Source organism: Uloborus diversus, chromosome 9 (genome assembly GCF_026930045.1).
Source record: "Uloborus diversus isolate 005 chromosome 9, Udiv.v.3.1, whole genome shotgun sequence".
In the NCBI taxonomy this organism is placed as follows: domain Eukaryota; kingdom Metazoa; phylum Arthropoda; class Arachnida; order Araneae; family Uloboridae; genus Uloborus; species Uloborus diversus.
The window spans coordinates 37,054,926-37,073,528 of NC_072739.1; the positions used below are offsets into that span (position 1 = coordinate 37,054,926).

General features: G+C 31.8%; 1 protein-coding gene across 1 annotated transcript in view; it reads right to left on the reverse strand.

Annotated features, from left to right (window-relative positions):
- Positions 1-425: 425 nt before the first annotated feature.
- The window catches only part of LOC129230161 (multiple epidermal growth factor-like domains protein 8), a 119,828-nt gene continuing 101,650 nt past the window's right edge, over positions 426-18,603 (reverse strand). Inside the window, exons 28-35 of the mRNA XM_054864563.1 lie at positions 15,989-16,253; positions 14,470-14,647; positions 13,421-13,607; positions 12,307-12,465; positions 9,813-9,961; positions 8,671-8,815; positions 5,693-5,798; positions 426-1,585 (exon numbers count right to left, since the gene is read on the reverse strand). Of these exons, the coding sequence (XP_054720538.1) occupies positions 537-1,585; positions 5,693-5,798; positions 8,671-8,815; positions 9,813-9,961; positions 12,307-12,465; positions 13,421-13,607; positions 14,470-14,647; positions 15,989-16,253 (2,238 nt within the window). The 3' untranslated portion in view covers positions 426-536. The remainder of the gene's footprint in view (positions 1,586-5,692; positions 5,799-8,670; positions 8,816-9,812; positions 9,962-12,306; positions 12,466-13,420; positions 13,608-14,469; positions 14,648-15,988; positions 16,254-18,603) is intronic.

Consider the following 18,603-nt stretch of genomic DNA (forward strand, 5'->3'; position numbering starts at 1 on the left):
GACGTTTGAAAACTAATATTAAACAATCTCATGTTCCTAAAGGCCATTTCCATTTGATGAAGTAAAGGTCAAATTGATGAGAAACATGAACAAAAAATAAACATTAAGAAATTATTATTATTATTTTTAAGTCATAAAAAGCTGAAAGCTTCTACAAAAGTGTCTAAATAAGGGATAAATCTCTAATACCTTGATAAAAGAAAAACCACGATTGCTAGATTAAAAAAAATAACTTATTTCTGTGAATTATTTTTAGTGTATTTTCTCGTTAAATGTAATTTTAAAGTTGTGTGTAATTTATGGAAGTATTCGTTACTTTGAATCCACAATTAGTTATTTTCTTGATATACTTGCTGAAGGAGAGAAAGAAAGTTTTGAGCAATTGTTTTAGTTAAATACAGAAAATGTCTGGAAAAAACATATTAAGTCAACAATATAATTTATTTTAAAAACAAAAAATGAAACATAAATTACAAATATGTACAATCCATTACACAATTATTTCACTGTTGGATAATGAGATTCACTTTACATATTCACACATTGGCATGGCTAGTTCTTCTACGCATAGCAGCCCTCAGTCCATATCCTAAATGATAATGAGAACTGCGAGCTGTAATGAGGCACGATGCTAAACACATTCTAACTATGGACTGGGCTCCACCAGGAAGCTGGACAAGAATCGTAGCAACGGCTCCATAGTTATCGGACATGGGCTCGACGGCCAGAGGCCGAAGGCTCAATTTCTCCTCTAGTTGCTTTGGGGAATCCCTACCTTGTACTTTCATATGCTTCATCTTCTTGCGGTAATTGCAAGGCGAATAAAGAAAGAAGTCTGAGTCATCCGGCTCGTCGTCAATGATGGTGACGATGCTTGCAAATGGGCGGCTGGCCATGTGTTTCATTTCGGCAGCATGAAGGCGTCTTGCTCGGCGAACATCAAATGCCTGTTTCACTTTCCAAACAACGACACAAACGGCTAAAAACAAGAAAAAGCAGGAGAAAAATACAGAAAAGAAGACAAACAAATCAATCCTTGTCTGATCTTGCCTGAAAAATAAGCTTCCATAAGTCTCTTCCTTTGCCCCGCGTAATATCATATAAAAACGTGTTGTGCGCAAATCATGAACCTCTTGTGGTATAGTGACTACAAGTCTGTTTTCCAGATTTCTGACTAGCAAAAAGTCTTCACATTTTTTCACATCAATATAGGTCGTAAGACCTTGTGCATCACCTATTTTTGGTCGGAGACTATGAGCAGGCACTGAATCTGTAAAGTTGGAAGACTCTTTATTAGCATCTTCACTAGTGTCTCGCTTTCTTTTCATGGTAGATTGAATCTCATTAGCAAGGTCATAGTTATTTAAATCTATTCCATATTTTTCATCGACATAAATGCGATGCAAAGCTGTTGCTTTATCTACCTCAACAATAAAGGCATCTTCCTTAGCGGACAAAAAGAAATCAATACCTCCATTAGTTACGTCAACAACAATTCGGATGTCAACATTCATGTACCTTGGCTGAACTGCAAAAAATACTGTATGTCCTTCAAACAATCCATTAGGCTTTCGATTACATTCATCTGCAAAAGACAAAATACATATTTGAAACATAACCATGGGTAAAAGTTCTACTTAATTTAGCAGAATATTAAATAAGTTTTTTTTTTTTTTTTGTTCAAAATTTCTGGCTCATTCAAGGAAAGAAAATAACAGATACGAAAGAGAATAATACTGTGCTTTAATTGATGGCACTGCTTACCTTTGTATCATCAGGATGGCAGTAGTACCTCCGTAAAAAAAAATTAATGAATTTTGAAGGGAGATTACTCAAAAAGTCCATCTTTTTAAAGATCTAAGAACTGGCTCATTTGCACCCCTTTTAAGTTGGATACATGGATATTCACCAAATCCTGTGTTTTTTCTCAGGAAATGCTTAATGATTTTTAGAAAGTCACATTATCACCCATAATATGCATGTAAAATAAAATTGTCTAACAATTTCATTCACTAATTCTATTAGATTTGTGTCAAATAGTTACAATAATAGTGTATTTTATCAGTAACAGCCTAAATATTTTCCTTTTAATGTATTAGTTTATTTTGTCTCTAAAGTTATGCATTAGATGCTGCCAATCAATAAAAATGTATCTTTCAACTCAATTAAATAACGCAGGGGAAAGCATCCAAGCTCAAAGAAAAGAACAGTACAGTGAATTTAAAATGATTTATCTTAATTACATGCGTTGGTTGTCTTTGATGACCATTGCCCAGAATTTTTGGATCCTACCCTGTACGATTACTTTTATAAAAAGGAACCTGGAATGCAAAGCTCACCAATGTTATTATAGTTATAATCGAGAATATTAAAAACTCACCAGTTTTATGACAGAAGTAGTCTCAACTGATGGTAATTAGATACAGCCAAATAGATCACCAAAGGTTGCTATCATAGCCACGGCTCAATTTCTAACAAATGCAGTGCAGGGCCCTATAGTCTTCAAAACTTATTTTAATGCTTAATTGGCCAGAATTCAGTCCAAAATATAAGATTTGCGTGAAATAAAAAAGAAATACGGAGTTAAACTCTCGTGCAAACTAAGCCCTGATCAGCAGGAAGTTATATAAATAACAAAATCAGATGGTCACCAAAAGGTTTTTCCATTACGCAGAGCCAGACAAAGAGACAAATCAACTGAATTATCAAAAGTGGTTTGTTACACATATAGTGATGTGGATCGGGTAAATATCCAGTGGGTAGGTTAATATTTTTTGGGTATTTACCCGAGTATTTACCCAAGGCCTAGGTAAATACCCAAAAACTGTGTATTTTACAAAAAAATGCAGCAAGTGAATGAGAAATTGTTTTTTTTAAATCTAAATATGAAATAATTGGTAAAACTGATACATACATATGTATAACAGCTTATAATATTTTTTATTGAAAGACTTAATGAAATTATGAAAGAAACATATCGTGAACCAAAGAATCTTTCTTTTCAATGCCATAACTGAAAAAGATGTTTGCTTTTTTTTTTTTTTTTTTTTTTTTTTTGTAACCAGTTAAGCTTTTTACTTTTTGTAGAATGTCTTTTTATATGTGAAATTTGGCTATCAACATTGATTAGGCATATCCAACACATTTAATGTGAATATCATATTAGCTTGCTGAGTTGTTTCACACAATAATTCTTTAAATATGTGATAAAATTCAAATTTTAGGGGAAAATTTATTGTTTTGTATATGGTTGGTTATACAGGGTGTTCTGTTTTAACCTGCAAGACCTTTATTTTTGCAACCGTTAGTCCTAGATGCATACTTCCAATTGCAAAAATATTCAAAATCAGATGCAGGGTAAAGATATTGAAAGTTTGAAGAAAAAATAAAAATGAGTCAAAAACTAAAAAATTTAACTTTTTATACAGCCCTAGGTCCCCTAACTTATATTTAGAGAAATGATCTGCATTTAAAACTTACTGACACAAAAAAACTTGATATTTGTGCAATCAAAACTCAAGGATATATTTGAAAGTTTTAAGGGACCATCAGAAGATGAGATTAAAACTTATTACCCTTTCAGAAGAATGATAGGTTTCAAAGTAAAAAACACAAGGTATTTACATTTTTCATTTCTATTCAAAAATTCATGCAAATGTTGTGCCGTGATACGCAAAACACGCTGCAAAACCCTTAACAATTTGAAAAACCACACTCTGCACCCATATAATTTTATATAAACACTCATTAACTGCTACATTTTCCCCCAAAAGATGTTACTGAGGGCGATTGTAAAGTGGTGTAGGTCACAAAACGCTGCGTTTCATATGCCTCAGTGAATATTGGTCGTACTAATGTCAAACTTTTTTTGTAATTGTTTTTCAATGGAGATTTTTTTCCTAAATATAAGTCAGAGGACTTGGAACACGTGTAAAAAGTAAAAATTTGTATTTTTTTACTCATTTTTATTTTTACTTCAAATTTTCAATATCTTAACTAGGTCTTGAAGGTTAAAACAAATCACCCTGTATATATACATAGTGGAATACACACAGAAAAGTATTTTAGTTGAATATAAATTTTTGAAATAAACACCCAGGTAAATACCCATTTTGGGTATTTACCCGGGTATTACCCTGGGTATTTACCCATAAAAATAAATACCCAGGTATTTTACATCACTATATACATACCATAAAGAGTCAATAAGGATTTAACTGTTTCTGATAAAGTACACTATTGTAACTATTAGACATGAATATAACAGAATTCCAATTCATGAAATTATTAGAAAAAATTTCATTTTACATGCATGTCGTGAGCAATAAGATCACTTTTAAAAAACCATAAAACAATTTCTAAGAAAAAACATGAGATTTGGCATATATCCCTTGTTAAATTTTAAAAGCGGTTCAAATGAGCCAATTTTTAGATTCTTAAAAAATGGGCTTTTTGAGTAATTTTCCTTCAAACATCATTAATTTTAGAATGTTTTTCAAATTTTATTTCCAAGACTGTTCCAAGGATTATAATAAATATGCTATGAAACTATCATATAAGCGCTTTAGACTACAATCTCGATTTAGTTAAAAAAAATTCGCAAAGAGCACATTATTTTATCACAAATATTTTTTTTCTTATCAATAAATGCAACAAAATTTTCAAAAACGATGTCGAGATGATATATGGGCCTTTATTTATTTTTTAAAAAGAGAATTATTCAAATAGGTGAAATACTTTTGATATAGTGTCCTGGCCGGTGGGCCATAGGTTGGGCACTGCTGTTCCGTTAAAAACTTACAATGGTCACACGAATGCCTCAAAAATACTAGAAAAAATGGCAAAAATGGAGTCTCGAGATATTGTTGCCAACATAAAAATATTTTTAAATAATTTATTTGTGTAATTTTCACCAGTAGCCGACTGCTGGCTTAATCCATATCATTTTCCACCCCTGAATCATTTCAGAGGCCATAGTGCAACATTGACCTTTAACAGCACTTAATAAAAGCAAAAACAAAATCTAGCACTGCCATCTCTGCATAGATCACATAACACGAGCAAAATTTCTGATAACAAAATTATGAAACTTAACCTGCAAACTATCAGTTGTTGCATTATTTTTGTGGCACATAGTGCCCTCGCTGGAAGGAACCAGAGCTCAACTAAGAATAATTCTGAAGTTTTTAAGTATAAAAATTTAAAAGGTGATCATGCCTATGTATCCCTCATAGTGATATATGTAGTATGTTTAAGTTTTCAGGTTTATTAGCACACCTTTAGCAACAACAGCATCATTCTTGACTGGAGAAACAAAAGAGAATAATTTGTTTTATTGAATAACATACCATTTTCAGAAATTCAAATACAGAAGGAATGGTGCACCATTTGACAGATATTTCTTTTCAAAATTTAGCACTGTTTAAGCAATACAATAGGCACTTTCAAAATGAGTTTTCAGAATTTGCTGTTGTTCTTTTAATGTAAACCAGTATATTTCATGCTGCATGGTTTTTAATTAAATGTTAGAAACAAATTTTTAAAACATAAATGTTACCAATATTATTCAAAACAAAACCAGCTGAAGGGTCATTCTTTGCAAGTGCAGTATCTATTTGAAGAACTAGATAAAGGGATTTTATGTAACTTGTAAATTAAACATTATCAAAAAAAAAAAAGAAAATCATTTTACCTTGGGTTGTTGGATCAAAACAATACTCTTTATCTAGAAACATGTGCCGATAGCATTGATGTCCGTGAGTTGGAGCACCAAGAAAGTATTCTTTGCATTTAGAGCACTAGAAAATATTAAAATGTTTGTATGACTATTTAACAAATTGAATCAACATTAAATTTGCAGAAGATTGAAATGTCACTACACAGGAATTAAATTATTTGAAGAACATTAACAATTTTAAATTATGGAAACAAATAAAATGTTCAAAAATTTAATAAAAATTCCCTGTATTAAGGTCATAAAATGATCAAACATGTATAAAAAATGATTATTTAATCACATGAATTAACATTAAGAAGATTAAAATATCACTATACAGGAATTACATTAACTAAAACACAATATAAATTTTAAATTACAAATAAAATGTTTGAAAAATTATAGAAAATTTCCTGTATGAAGATCATTAAAATGAACAAACACGTATGAAGTACAGTCCTACAGGTAATGCAAACCAGGGCTTCAGAATTTTTAATAAAATATAATTCCCATCTCAGCTGCTGTGTGTAACAAATATTTGCACTCATGAAAACCTTCGCTGCAATATTGAAACAACTATTATTGGAGGCATCATTTTTTTACAACTTATTTCTAATTTCCTGTAATTTTTTTTCAGGGTGGTGACAGGAACTGGAAAAAAAAGTTCCCTGACTTTTCCCTGATTTCCCTGATTAAGTTCACTAAATTTCCCTGATTTACGTTACCAATGATAATGGTATCCTTTCTTTGCTCTACCCTTAAATAGCACTGCATATTAAATGAAATGCAGTGAGAACAGTTTAAGCTGTTAATTAAAAACATATTTTGAAAAGATGCTCCTTTTTTCTTTGGTAAAAATAGTATATTAAATTATTGACAGAGGATTATTGTAGGAAATCTAAAACAAATACTTTACTTCCAGGAACCAGTTAACATAAGAATTCTAAGAAATTATTATAATCACTCTTAAAGACATATCTAACCATGAGAAAACTAAAAAATTTAAACGGAAATAATCTTGAACTGAATTTTCAGTATAATTGTAGCTGCAAGAATAACAAGTGACAGTTAAAGTATAGAAATAATGTAGTTTTACTTCCGTAAATAATACTGCCATGGGTAAACGGCAATATCTGCGGAAATAAGTTTGAGATATTTGAAAAAAATGTGGTTGACTCAATATTAACAATAGGAAAATGTTCGAATTAGACGTTTTCTTCGCGCCTATTTTTCAGTGGAAACCAAATAAGCGAGTATGTAAAATAAAGATAACGTACAATAGATGATAAAAACACAAAAAAAAAAAAATGTGCAGTTACTGCCCTTTACTTGTACACGGTAGAATAAACATATTTATGTACAAAAAATTTGAAATCTTTCAACAACCAGTCATATTGAGCTATTCTCTAATCAAGAACTTAAGTTTTAATGAATGAATACAGCATTCTAACTATTAAAAAATAATAGAAAACTAATTAAAATGCCAAGTGATAACTTTTAAGACTTTTTCAGCATTAATTATGAAACAAAGATTTTTTCTTGAAATCATGATAACAGTATGCTAATTACTTCAAGACAATGAATAAAGGCAAGGGAGCAAGTCATTAATGACGGCTTCATCTTTGCCTGTAGGGTTGTTTATTTTACGTAACTTGGAATGCTTGGAAGGAAAATTCAAGTACGGTAAAATAAACAACTTTACAGACACAGAAGCAATCTTAGGAAGCTCATTCTAAGATTAAATACTTTGATCTTGAGGAAAAAAGATGCACAAATATGTGGTACTGCATAATCGCACCTCATTAATTTTACTTTTTTAAAACAAATAATTGGCGTAAAATTCGTAGGGAATCGAAGTACTTCATTTTGCATGGAAAAAAATTTGTTTCTTCATTTGATCAATTTTCCCTGAATTTTTGTTATTTTTTCAAAATTCCCTGATATTTCCCTGAGTGATAAAGTTCCCTGACTTTTCCCTGATCTCCCTGATCTGTCGCCACCCTGTCATACACTAGCGCTGACTTCATGGGGCTTGAATGTCCCCAATAATTTGTGTGTTTGTGTTTTAGAGGAAGTGGTCAGTGCCTTACTTGAGAAGTGTCAGGCTCGGATCTGCGTACCCACAAACCCCGCAGTGCAGGAGGGCCCACTTCTTTACGGTGCCCAATAGCCCTGGAAATTGAAATTTTTTATTAAAAAAAACTAGGCCACTAGCACTAAGGCTTATTAACGTTGCAAGTATACACTGGGGAGGGGCCATACAGATTTTGTTGCCTGGTGGGCCGAAAATTTATAGATTCGGGCTTGCAATTGTTCTAAGGAATTTGTGTTCTAAGGAATATATAGGATTTTATGAAATTCCAAATGTCAAAGCAAAGATCCTATTTAATTTACTTAAGACTTGCCTTTTCCAGATTTAAGAGGACTGCTATGATGGTGCGTTGTGTCAAATATGAGTGGAAGTTTGATGAACTTCAAAAGTTGGATTCAGATTTATAGTGACAAGCAAGGTGTAAGTCCACTGTATGACTCAATACAAAATAGAACTGTAAACATGTTCTATAAGACAAGTGACATGGTGTAGTTGGACCAGAAAATTTCTAAAATTTTAAGATTGTTGTACCTTGAAAGCTCCAAGTCGCATATTGCTGGTTCATGCAAATTTTACACATCAGAAAATATGTAAAATGGCATTGTCTAAGTACAAAAATCTAAAAATTTTCCAGGGGAAAGTCCCCAGACCCCATACTTTTGTGAGGATATTATACCTCCTTAAGCTCCCCTCCTCCCCACATACTCGGTGACTTCCAGCCCCCTCAATAATTTTTGTAAGTCGGCACCCCCCACTTCTTATTAAGATCAAAGAATATTTAATACATGTATTGGAACTAATTAAGTTTCTAACATTAAAAATCATACATTAACTTCGAAAATGTTTCAATATAAGAACAAACCTGCAATTGCCAACAAGGTGTCATGTGAACAAGATTTTTCATATTCTTTTGTGAACATTGCCGGTCATTTTCTGTGTTGTTTTGGCAATTGCAATTTTCGCCATTGATTGGATTACAAGAGTCCCCATGTCCATGACATTCACACCTACAAAACAGTTAGAGAAAAAAATTACAAAATGTTTTTATAATTTTTTTTTTCTTTTTCTTTTTTTTTTTTTTTTAACATAGTAAACTTCTTCAGGTTAAATTGCAAAACACTGAATTAACTAGTTAGAACTCTGATAGCAACTTCTTTTTATTAATTGATATTTTTACTGATATTGTCCAAAGAAAGTAATAACATTTAGCGGAAAAAATTGCTCTGCAATCCTTTTTTTAAACTTTGATAGTAAACTTCTTTTCATTCCTTGATATTATTATTGATATTGTCCAAAGAAAGCAGTAACATTTAGTGGAAAAAATTGCTCTGCAATCCTTTTTTTTCTTTTTCTTCCTGTCAAGTTCAAATGCCGTCATACAAAAGAAAAAAAAAACATTTACATGAGGAAGAAAAATACAAATCCAAGGATTTTTTGTTCATTCCTGTATTTAAAAAAAAAAGTTAGTAGATAATAATTGCATGATGCTGGAATATAATTCATAGCATATAAGCAACCTTTTTCATCTATAGTGCCTGTGTTGAACATTTTATTTTTGTCACAACTAACATGAAATAAATATCAATTTACTAAACCCCAATTGAAAACTTGATTAAGTGTAACATTTGCCATGTCTGAGATAAAGCGTATTTAAAAATAGATAAATAGCTCGTCACTTTTAACCTCAAAATTAAAAGATCCATATTTTCATTCCATATTGTAGCATCATTGAAGGATATCATAACCCGGAAAATTACTTGAAACGTAAGTAGGGTGAAAAAGCAGGTCATACAAAGCATAAAAGTATGAATGAAATGCATACTTATTGGTTTCACAACTCTTATAAACATTTTTAGTTTTCTAAAAAAAAAAATTAAACTGCAATGGTGAAAATTAAACATAAATTGTCAAAGATAATTATAATGATGTAAAAGGAAGGTTTTCCTTTGATATTCCTTAAATCAATTTGTTCACAACTATGCGAAGTAAAAAAGTTTCACTTACGGCCTACAACCATCTTCGAGATCTTCTCCTGCTTTGAAATAACCAATAATACATTGGTCACATCGTTTCCCTTCAGTATTATTCTTGCAATCAATACATATAGCATCATCCAATGGGCCTTCAACAGTTTTTTCAAGAATTTCATTTATCTATCGAATAAAACATAAAAATTAAAACATATTACAGCAAGTACTATATTTAACTTAAAAAAATATTTTCCTAAAATTGTGAACGAACACAGTTGGTTTTATTAATTTTACAAAAAAACTATTTTTTATAATGTATATCAATTAAATTTTGATCAATGTATAATTCAGCAAAATTAATAATCTTAAATAAGTAAAGGAATGAATTAAGTATTTTGAAGAAAGATTTCATTTATTATGAAATCTTCAATAAAAGTATAGTTTACATTATTACAGAGCTAGCTTTTGCATTTTCAAATAACGAAAATAAAATTATTTCAAGAACAATTGACAAAGTTTATGGCATACATGGGTCATTCGACGCCAAATCAACAAACCTCTAAAACTGTCTCATCGTTGATTTTTACAAAATTTACAGGAATGAGTGATACCAACCATTTCTGTGATGACTACCAATGTGATGATCGAAAAAAGTAAGTTTTTCTAGATTTTTGTAACTATTAGTTTTTTATGTGAGACCTCTCAAAGTACTCGAAAAGTGATATTTTGGTAGTTACAGAAATTCCTTTATCTCAGTTCCAATAGGAGCAAGAGTGTTGCACTAGCTGTCATTTTAAAGTTCTTTTTATAGGCTTTCATGTGATATGTCACTTAGCAAGGCCATGTGAGATTAATATTTCAAGGTCACGTAAAACATTATTTGACCTTGAATATCTTTAAAACTAAATGTTTTAAAAATCTGGAAAAAAAATTTTTTGAGCAATCACCATTGCTTATTGTTCTCATTTGACTGTTTTTGAAGTTCCTATCATTTTATTTTCCCACCGCTACCCTCCGCACCATCACCGTCGACCGGCTCCCCCAGTGCTGATCCTATAGCGAAAGCAGTCTCCAGATCGCATCCATGTCTTACACACATGTGCATGCATACACAACTACACATGCACACACACAAACACATACACACACATACAAACGCATACACACACCCATACATACAGACACCCACACATACACAAAAACATACACACAACTACGCACATATTCATGCCTGCACACAGACACAAACACACATGCCTACACACACATACACATAACCCGCACATACAAACATATACCCCCACACACAAACACACACGCCTACATACACACACTAGTGATTGCGAAAAACATAATTCGAATTCAAAATGTCAAAATTCAAATTTTTTTTTTATTTTTAATAATGTGGTCTACATGTGATAAAAATTTCAGAATAGGACAGCAATGGGATCCTACTGAAAATTAATTATTCCTTTTCAATAAACAATCACACATTGGGAAAATTGCATTATTCTGCGGAATCGAAAAAATTCATAATTAATTTTCAGTATGATCCCTTTGCTGTCCCATTCTGAAATTTTTATCACATGTTGACCACATTAGTAAGCAATATATATATATATTTCAGATTTTTAAAAAAAAATCTACTTTTTAAGATATTTAAGGTCAAATAATGTTTTGCATAACCTTGAAATATTAATGTCATGTAACCTTGCCAAGTGACATATCATGTAACAACCTACTAAAAGAGCTTTAAAATAACACCTAGTACGACACTCTAGCTCCTATAGGAGCTAAGAAAAACTAATTTTTGTAACGACCAATATGTCATTTTTTGCCATTTTTCGAGTACTTTGCGCGGCTTCACACAAAAAACTAATGGTCAAAAAGATCTTTGGAAACTATTTTTGTCGATCATCAGGTGGGTACACTAAAACCTGTACATTTTGTAGAAATCGACGATGGATAAATTTCAGAGGTTTTTTGGATTTGGTCGTGAAATGACCCATTTTTAGTTTTTTTGAAGAGGTTTTTTTTCCTATTAAAAATGTATCTTTGTTCACTTTTTTTTTTTTTGCATTAATTCATTTTTTAATTGCACTTTTTTTAAGCGTGACAGTAGACCACAATCTATATTAGAAAGATCAAAGTAAACATTAATTTGAATACATAATTAAATTACCACAAAAAACCTACATTATTACACCTTAAAAGTTAAACAGCAGGTATCCAAGAAAGGGCAAAAGTTTCATTCATATACAATGTAGTGTGCCACAAGGATGAAACAAAAATTGAAATGAACTCATTTTTCGGCTTTCAGCAATATTAAAGAAAAAACGTTTATGCAAGGAAGCTAAATATAAATTACCAATTTTATATTCACTCCTATGTGTAAAAAAAGTTTACAGGTAATAATTGCATTATGCTGGCATATAATTTGTAGCATATAAGAAACCTTTTTCATCGATAGTGCCTTTGTTGAATGTTTTATTTTTGTCACAGCTAACATTAAACAAATATCAACTTACTAAGCTCTGATTGAAAACTTGATTAAGTGTAACATTTGCCATGTCTGAGCTAAAGCATATTCCACTATGGGTATAGCAATAGTCATTACAGGACACACACTTTCCACCATTGGCTGGATTTCCAACGAAAAGAGGTTTGCACTTTTCACAATGCTTTCCCTGAAAAAAAGGAAGGAGTACTTTATTTTAGAACCACGTGTATTACTATAAAATGGGAAAATGACCGAACTCAATTTCATTGAACAAAAGTACCTGAAAGTGATTTTTTGTAACATTTAATTGATATTCCCCCCCCCCCGTGAATAAACTTCACTTAAAAAACAAAAGAAGGTCAAAATCAAGTGAATACTTTGGTTAATTAAGTTTATAAAACTAAGTAGGCTCATTTGATTTATGGCTTACCTTTTCCTGTACACAATAATTTTGGCCTTGTGTTCATTCGTTTTTCTTTCTAGTGGTATATTTATTCATAAACTACACATTAATATATGCTACTAGTTTTTCAAATTTACAAAGTATGACCACAACATGAACTTACTGGCCATAATTCAATTTACATTAAAAATTTGAAAATAATTAGTTCAGTAACCTTAGTTAGCAACCTTAATATGAAAAAATAAATAAATAAACATGTTAAAACCAGATTCAAAATATATGTAGCTCCTGCTGTGACTCCTATTGCCATTGTTGCATTTTATTCAGTGAGAAGCTCAAATTTATTACTCCTTTATTTCCTGATTTAACTTTTAAATCAAGTAAGTCTAACTTAATCATTTTCAAAGCAATCAGGATTTAATTTAAGTCTAGTTCCATAAAGTTCCACAGGTTAGTATATATGCAGTTCAGGGAAAAGCCAATTTGAATTAGTAAACTTGTTCAAGACAAAAAAAAAAAAAATCTAGCTGATAAAAAGCCAAGATGCATGGAAATTTTTTAAATCCAATGAATAAAGGATTAAAAGATAGTGGCAAATATGCAATAACATGAAAAGATAGTCTACATAAGGATTTATCAAAATGGACAATTCTGCATCGAAAAAAGTCATATATAGAAGGTAAATTTTAATATATTAAAGCATATTTTTGTTTCTTATCGAACAACTTTGAATACTTACAAATGTATTGTTCTTGCATTCCAAACATACATCTAGCTTATCTGGACCAGGACAATTGCTGTGGCCATTGCATTTACATGTTGTGGAACAATTATTTCCTACATAGCCAAAGTTACACAAACAAACGTCAGGTTCTATGCATGTTCCGTTGACACATCCTTGTTTACAAGTAGGGGAACAATGGTTTCTGCAAAGCAAATATAGCTAATATTATTACTTGCATCTCTTTCTCTAAAAATTACAGAAAAGTTAAAATTCTAGCAAAATAATTCTGACAAACATCTTTGCATCATTTTGAAAACCTTTTACTGAATTTGATATTCAAAATAAACATTTAGAAAGTACATTATTTTCTGAAAAGCAAGTAACAGGTCTGTGGCTAGTAACAAAGAAAAAAATAGCTGCATTAAAATATCCTTGAAATATATACATACATTACTGTCCCCCCCCCCCAATTAATTTTTTTTAATGCAGAACCACTCTACATTGAGAACATTTAAATTTAGTTTTGAGAATTATGTATGCTAATAATATACCATTTTGTTTCTGTTCAATTTTGATTTAGAAAATACAGAGTAATTAATAACAAATAGAAGTTTAGAATATCATAGGTGTCTGGAACCTACTCTAAGAAACTATTCTTACAATGGCAAAAAGAACCTGTGACAAATCTAACCAAATATAGTAAGCATTTTATCATTAAACTTTTAAAACAGTTTCATGTTTTCAATTCATATTGAAAAATATAGGTAACTTTTTTTTTATATATTTTTCATTTTGTTTTTACACATTTTATCCTTTTTGTTATCTCTTTCTCTCTCTCTCTCCAAGGCTTTCCCCAATAATTTTAAACAAAACATTTGATGGTTACAAATAAAATAAATTTAAACAATGTTAGAAAGATACAAAAAATAATAATAATAAATAGATTGAATTGTTAAATCAAGGGATCAATGCGAGGACAAAACTGAAAATTGCAAGGTTTGAAAACTAGTGCGATTTAAGTTGGAGGGAAAAACTCAGTATCACAAATATGTGTTTTGCATTACCCATGCATCTTGTATCCTGGTTTACAATGACATTCAAATCCCTCCAGAGTATCAACACACTCTTCATGCCTGTCATCACAATCGTGGTGGCCATTTTGGCATTCATTTTCTGGTGGCTTTAAAAGATAAGTCCATGTAGGAGGTCCTTCACACAGCTGAAACCATTTTACAGTTTGACCTAAAACAAAAAGCATTATATTAATGGTGTTTTGATGATCACATTAGCATTTGCGAAAATATTTAAATGCATTTTTTTTAATGAATCTGTATGTTTGTGTGAGTGTTTTGTCTGATGACTTTTGAAAGTGGGAGAATTTTAAAAAATACATTTGCTTTAAAAAAATAAAGATCCTTTCTCAAATCTTTCCGGATCATACTTTCCCTACTGAAACTTTCAGAAGATTAAACATGTTATCATTGCTTTGGAATATAATTTTCAGGAAGGACTTTTGGTCAAATACTAAGTCAACATGTTTCCTTAAGTTGATACAACTAAGATGATCTTTTAAAAAGGTTTTCTTCATTAGAATCACCATCTTTCAATACTTTTTCTTCAGTGATAGATTTGAGGTCACTGTCATCAGAATCATAACTTAATACCCGAAAATGCTTTTCTAAATTATCTTCACATTGATTTACAATAAACTTATCATGCATGCCCCCAAGAGACAAAGCATTTTTTATCACTATTTCCATAGATAGAATCGTAGTTTCTAACTTACAAATAATGAAATACTGCATACTGATATCACTGACAATAAGTCACATATAACATGCAAACAACAACAGTTGATCCTCTTGGCTGCATATCGTTGGTGGGACTGTTAGGAAAGCTTCAAAAGCAACAAAAAATGGCAGTACCCATGATGGTTCTTAGCAAACAAATATTTTTTGTGCTGAAATATAAGCAAGATGTTCCAATACAGATAAAAGCAAATAAAAGATATTTCAACAAAAATCAAAGCACAAATGAAAATAATTCAAGACTTAGAATGCAAGCAGCCATTTGAGTATTGGGCTTTGATGTAACTGTAAACCACAGGCAAAAGCATTGCACATTTTGTTGTTTCCAATGTTTAAAAATTTCAGTGGGTTCAAAATGAATGAATTATGTTGTTTTCATTGATCACGATTGATTATCATCACTGCATCTTTTTACCTCTTTTATTTGTATTATTCATCTTATTTGGTTATTTCAAATATTTAAATGAAGCATAAAAATTTCACGTAGTTCCTATTTTGATGTTGAATTTATCAGCTTCATATAAGTAAATTTTAAAATGGTAAGTAAAAGCAAAAAGGGTTCAATAATGAAAATTTTATGAATTTACTTTAATAAAATTAAAAGGCTACATTTTGAGGGCATGATGTTAACTTGAATTAGTTGCCTGAAACTTGAAATTTCTTTACATTACAAAGATAGAAGCACGTAAAAAAAACGAAAGATAATCAAGTAAAATGTTAGATACTTTTGAAAAATAATTAATTTAAATGTTAGTTTATCTAAATTTTCACTAACTAGGTAATGGTATTCCCAGGAGAATGACTTGACTTTCTCGACATATGCCACCTGTAGGGCCCATGATCCCACCTTCCATGCAAAGGCCTCTACCATCTACTTTAGGTCCGGAAAATGCACACCAACCACAATTGGCTTGGGACAGACAATGTGACGCTTGTAGATGTTGCCAGCAAGGTATTGGGCAAATTGATTCATTACCTCGTAAGACAGGTCCACATGATCCATCAGCACACCCCAAAAATTCGTAGCTTGGGCTAATACACTAAGGGAAAAATGCTTTTTACAGATCAAAGGAATTAAAAATTAAAACATAAATTTTGCTAAATTGAATGATGTTTTCAATAAACGCAAGTCAGAAACATGCATTTAAAACTTTAAGTTCTAGTATTCTAGCAGTAATAAATTAAGTTCACACTCATATTCAACACTAAAAACTCTTAGATTGCAAATTTTTAAAGATTTATATGCCAAGACAAAACATACGAAATACATCTGAAACCTAATCAACTAACATATTTTTGCAGCAAAACATATTCTCGGGAGGTATTTTATCTATGACTAGCACCACATTTTTTAAAGAAACATATACTAAGAAATTTAAATTTATCTAAATACTTTTAAATCATTCTACTTAATTGAAAAACTTATCATTAAGTTGCCAGTTACAGCCCTGTAAATCATATCCTCTTCCTTTTTATCACTCAGCCACAAAAATGTACTTTTGAAAGGACAAACGTTAGGAAGTCTAAAGGACTTTGGAAGCCAGGTTCTGGTGTCTTCTCCAGGTGTTTTCAAATTAAACCACCTGCGAGTTTAAACAGTGGCGTAGCTAGACCCGACTTTCGGGGGGGGGGGGGGGGTTACTTCTTTTATATATATATATATATATATATATATATATATATATATATATATATATATAATCGCTTGGAATTTTTTCCTTTTCTTCTTTTTTTCTTTCTTTTTCTCTTTTTTTTTGAGACTAACTTTTCGGGGGGGGGGGTTGTCCCCAAAACCCCCCCCTTAGCTACGCCCCTGAGTTTAAACACGAAACTATTTTGATATATTTGCAATTTACGATATCTTTTCAAAAGATTTTACAGATGTATGGTGAAAAATCTGTGCTGTTCATTGATGTCAGGCTGCAATTCATACTATTTCAACCTACGTCCGTCTTTCTAACCGCCACTGAATTTCAGTGTAAGAACTTCATCAATACTTTCCTAACTTCTGGTAAGAACATCATTCTACAATAGATTCCATCTCATTATGGTTTATGGGGTGATGAAAATGTAGAGAATCATGTAAAAGTATTCTCTCTTGATCTTCTCTGTGTTCCATGCAAATCTGAAATATATACTTCTAGCAGTAAATTACCTCCCCTAAGCCAGAGCTAAGGCAGAACTACTTATAATATATAGCCCAGTCAATGAAGGTAAAAAAATAGGCTTTGTCGCAACTAATTTAGGGAAAGCTGAATTTTTGCAGGATGTTTGCAAATAAAGTATACACTACAAAAATACAAAGTCCCGACCCCACCCCTTTTGCTTTCTCCCCCACCCCCCACCGAATCATTGCAAGAGCAGTATTATGATTATACATTTTTCGTGTTGCAAATAATTAGGGGAAAGCTGAATTCTGGCAGGATGTTTGTACATAAGATACATACTACAAAGCCATAAAGTCCCGACCCCCATCCCTCTTGCTTTCTCCCCCACCCCCCTCCGAAACATTGTAAGAGCAGTACTATGATTATCTGTTTTTCGTGTCGCAGCTAATTAGGGGAAGGCTGAATTTGGCAGGATGTTAGTACATAAAGTATACACTAAAAAGCCACAAAGTCCCGACCCTCACCTCTCTTGATTTCCCCCCACCCCCTGCGAAACATTGCAATAGCAGTACTATGATTATACGCTTTTTGTGTCGCAACTAATTAGGGCAAAACTGAATTTTGGCTGGACGTTAGTGAATAAAGAAAACACTAAAAAAAAAAAAAAATCCCGACTCCTACCCCTCTTGCTCCCCCCCACCCTCTCCGAAACACTAGACCATCAAGCGCAGTACTATGATTATTCGATTTTCTTTTCGCAGCTAATTAAGAAAAAGCTGTTTTTGCACTATGTTAATAAATAAAGTGTACACTAAAACCTAGACAGTCTCGACCCCAACCCCTCTTGCTGTTCCCCCCCCCCCCCCTCCTTCCGAAACATTGCATACTGATCAGTTCAGTACTATGATTATTCGCGTACAGCTTGAAAATTTATGGTGTTACCGGGGTGTTCCTTTTTTTATTTCACTCCTCACAATATTATAAACCAGTAATACCCAACCTAAGGCCTAGGTGCCGTATCCGCCCCGTGAAGCTGATCCATGTTGCCCGTTGTTTTGTGAAATGTTACAAATTGTTAGCCAAATATTTAGAAATTGGTTTCTGGAAACATTGTTGGGGACCACTGTTATACACAATTCTGAAACATACACTTTTTCTGTAGAGGGATCAGTTTCACCATTTTACCAACTTAATTATATGCAGAAATCTCACAACAAAAACCAAAAAGTTAACTTCAACAAATTAATAGCTTTTGATCTTTACGCTTTGGAAAGAAATGTTT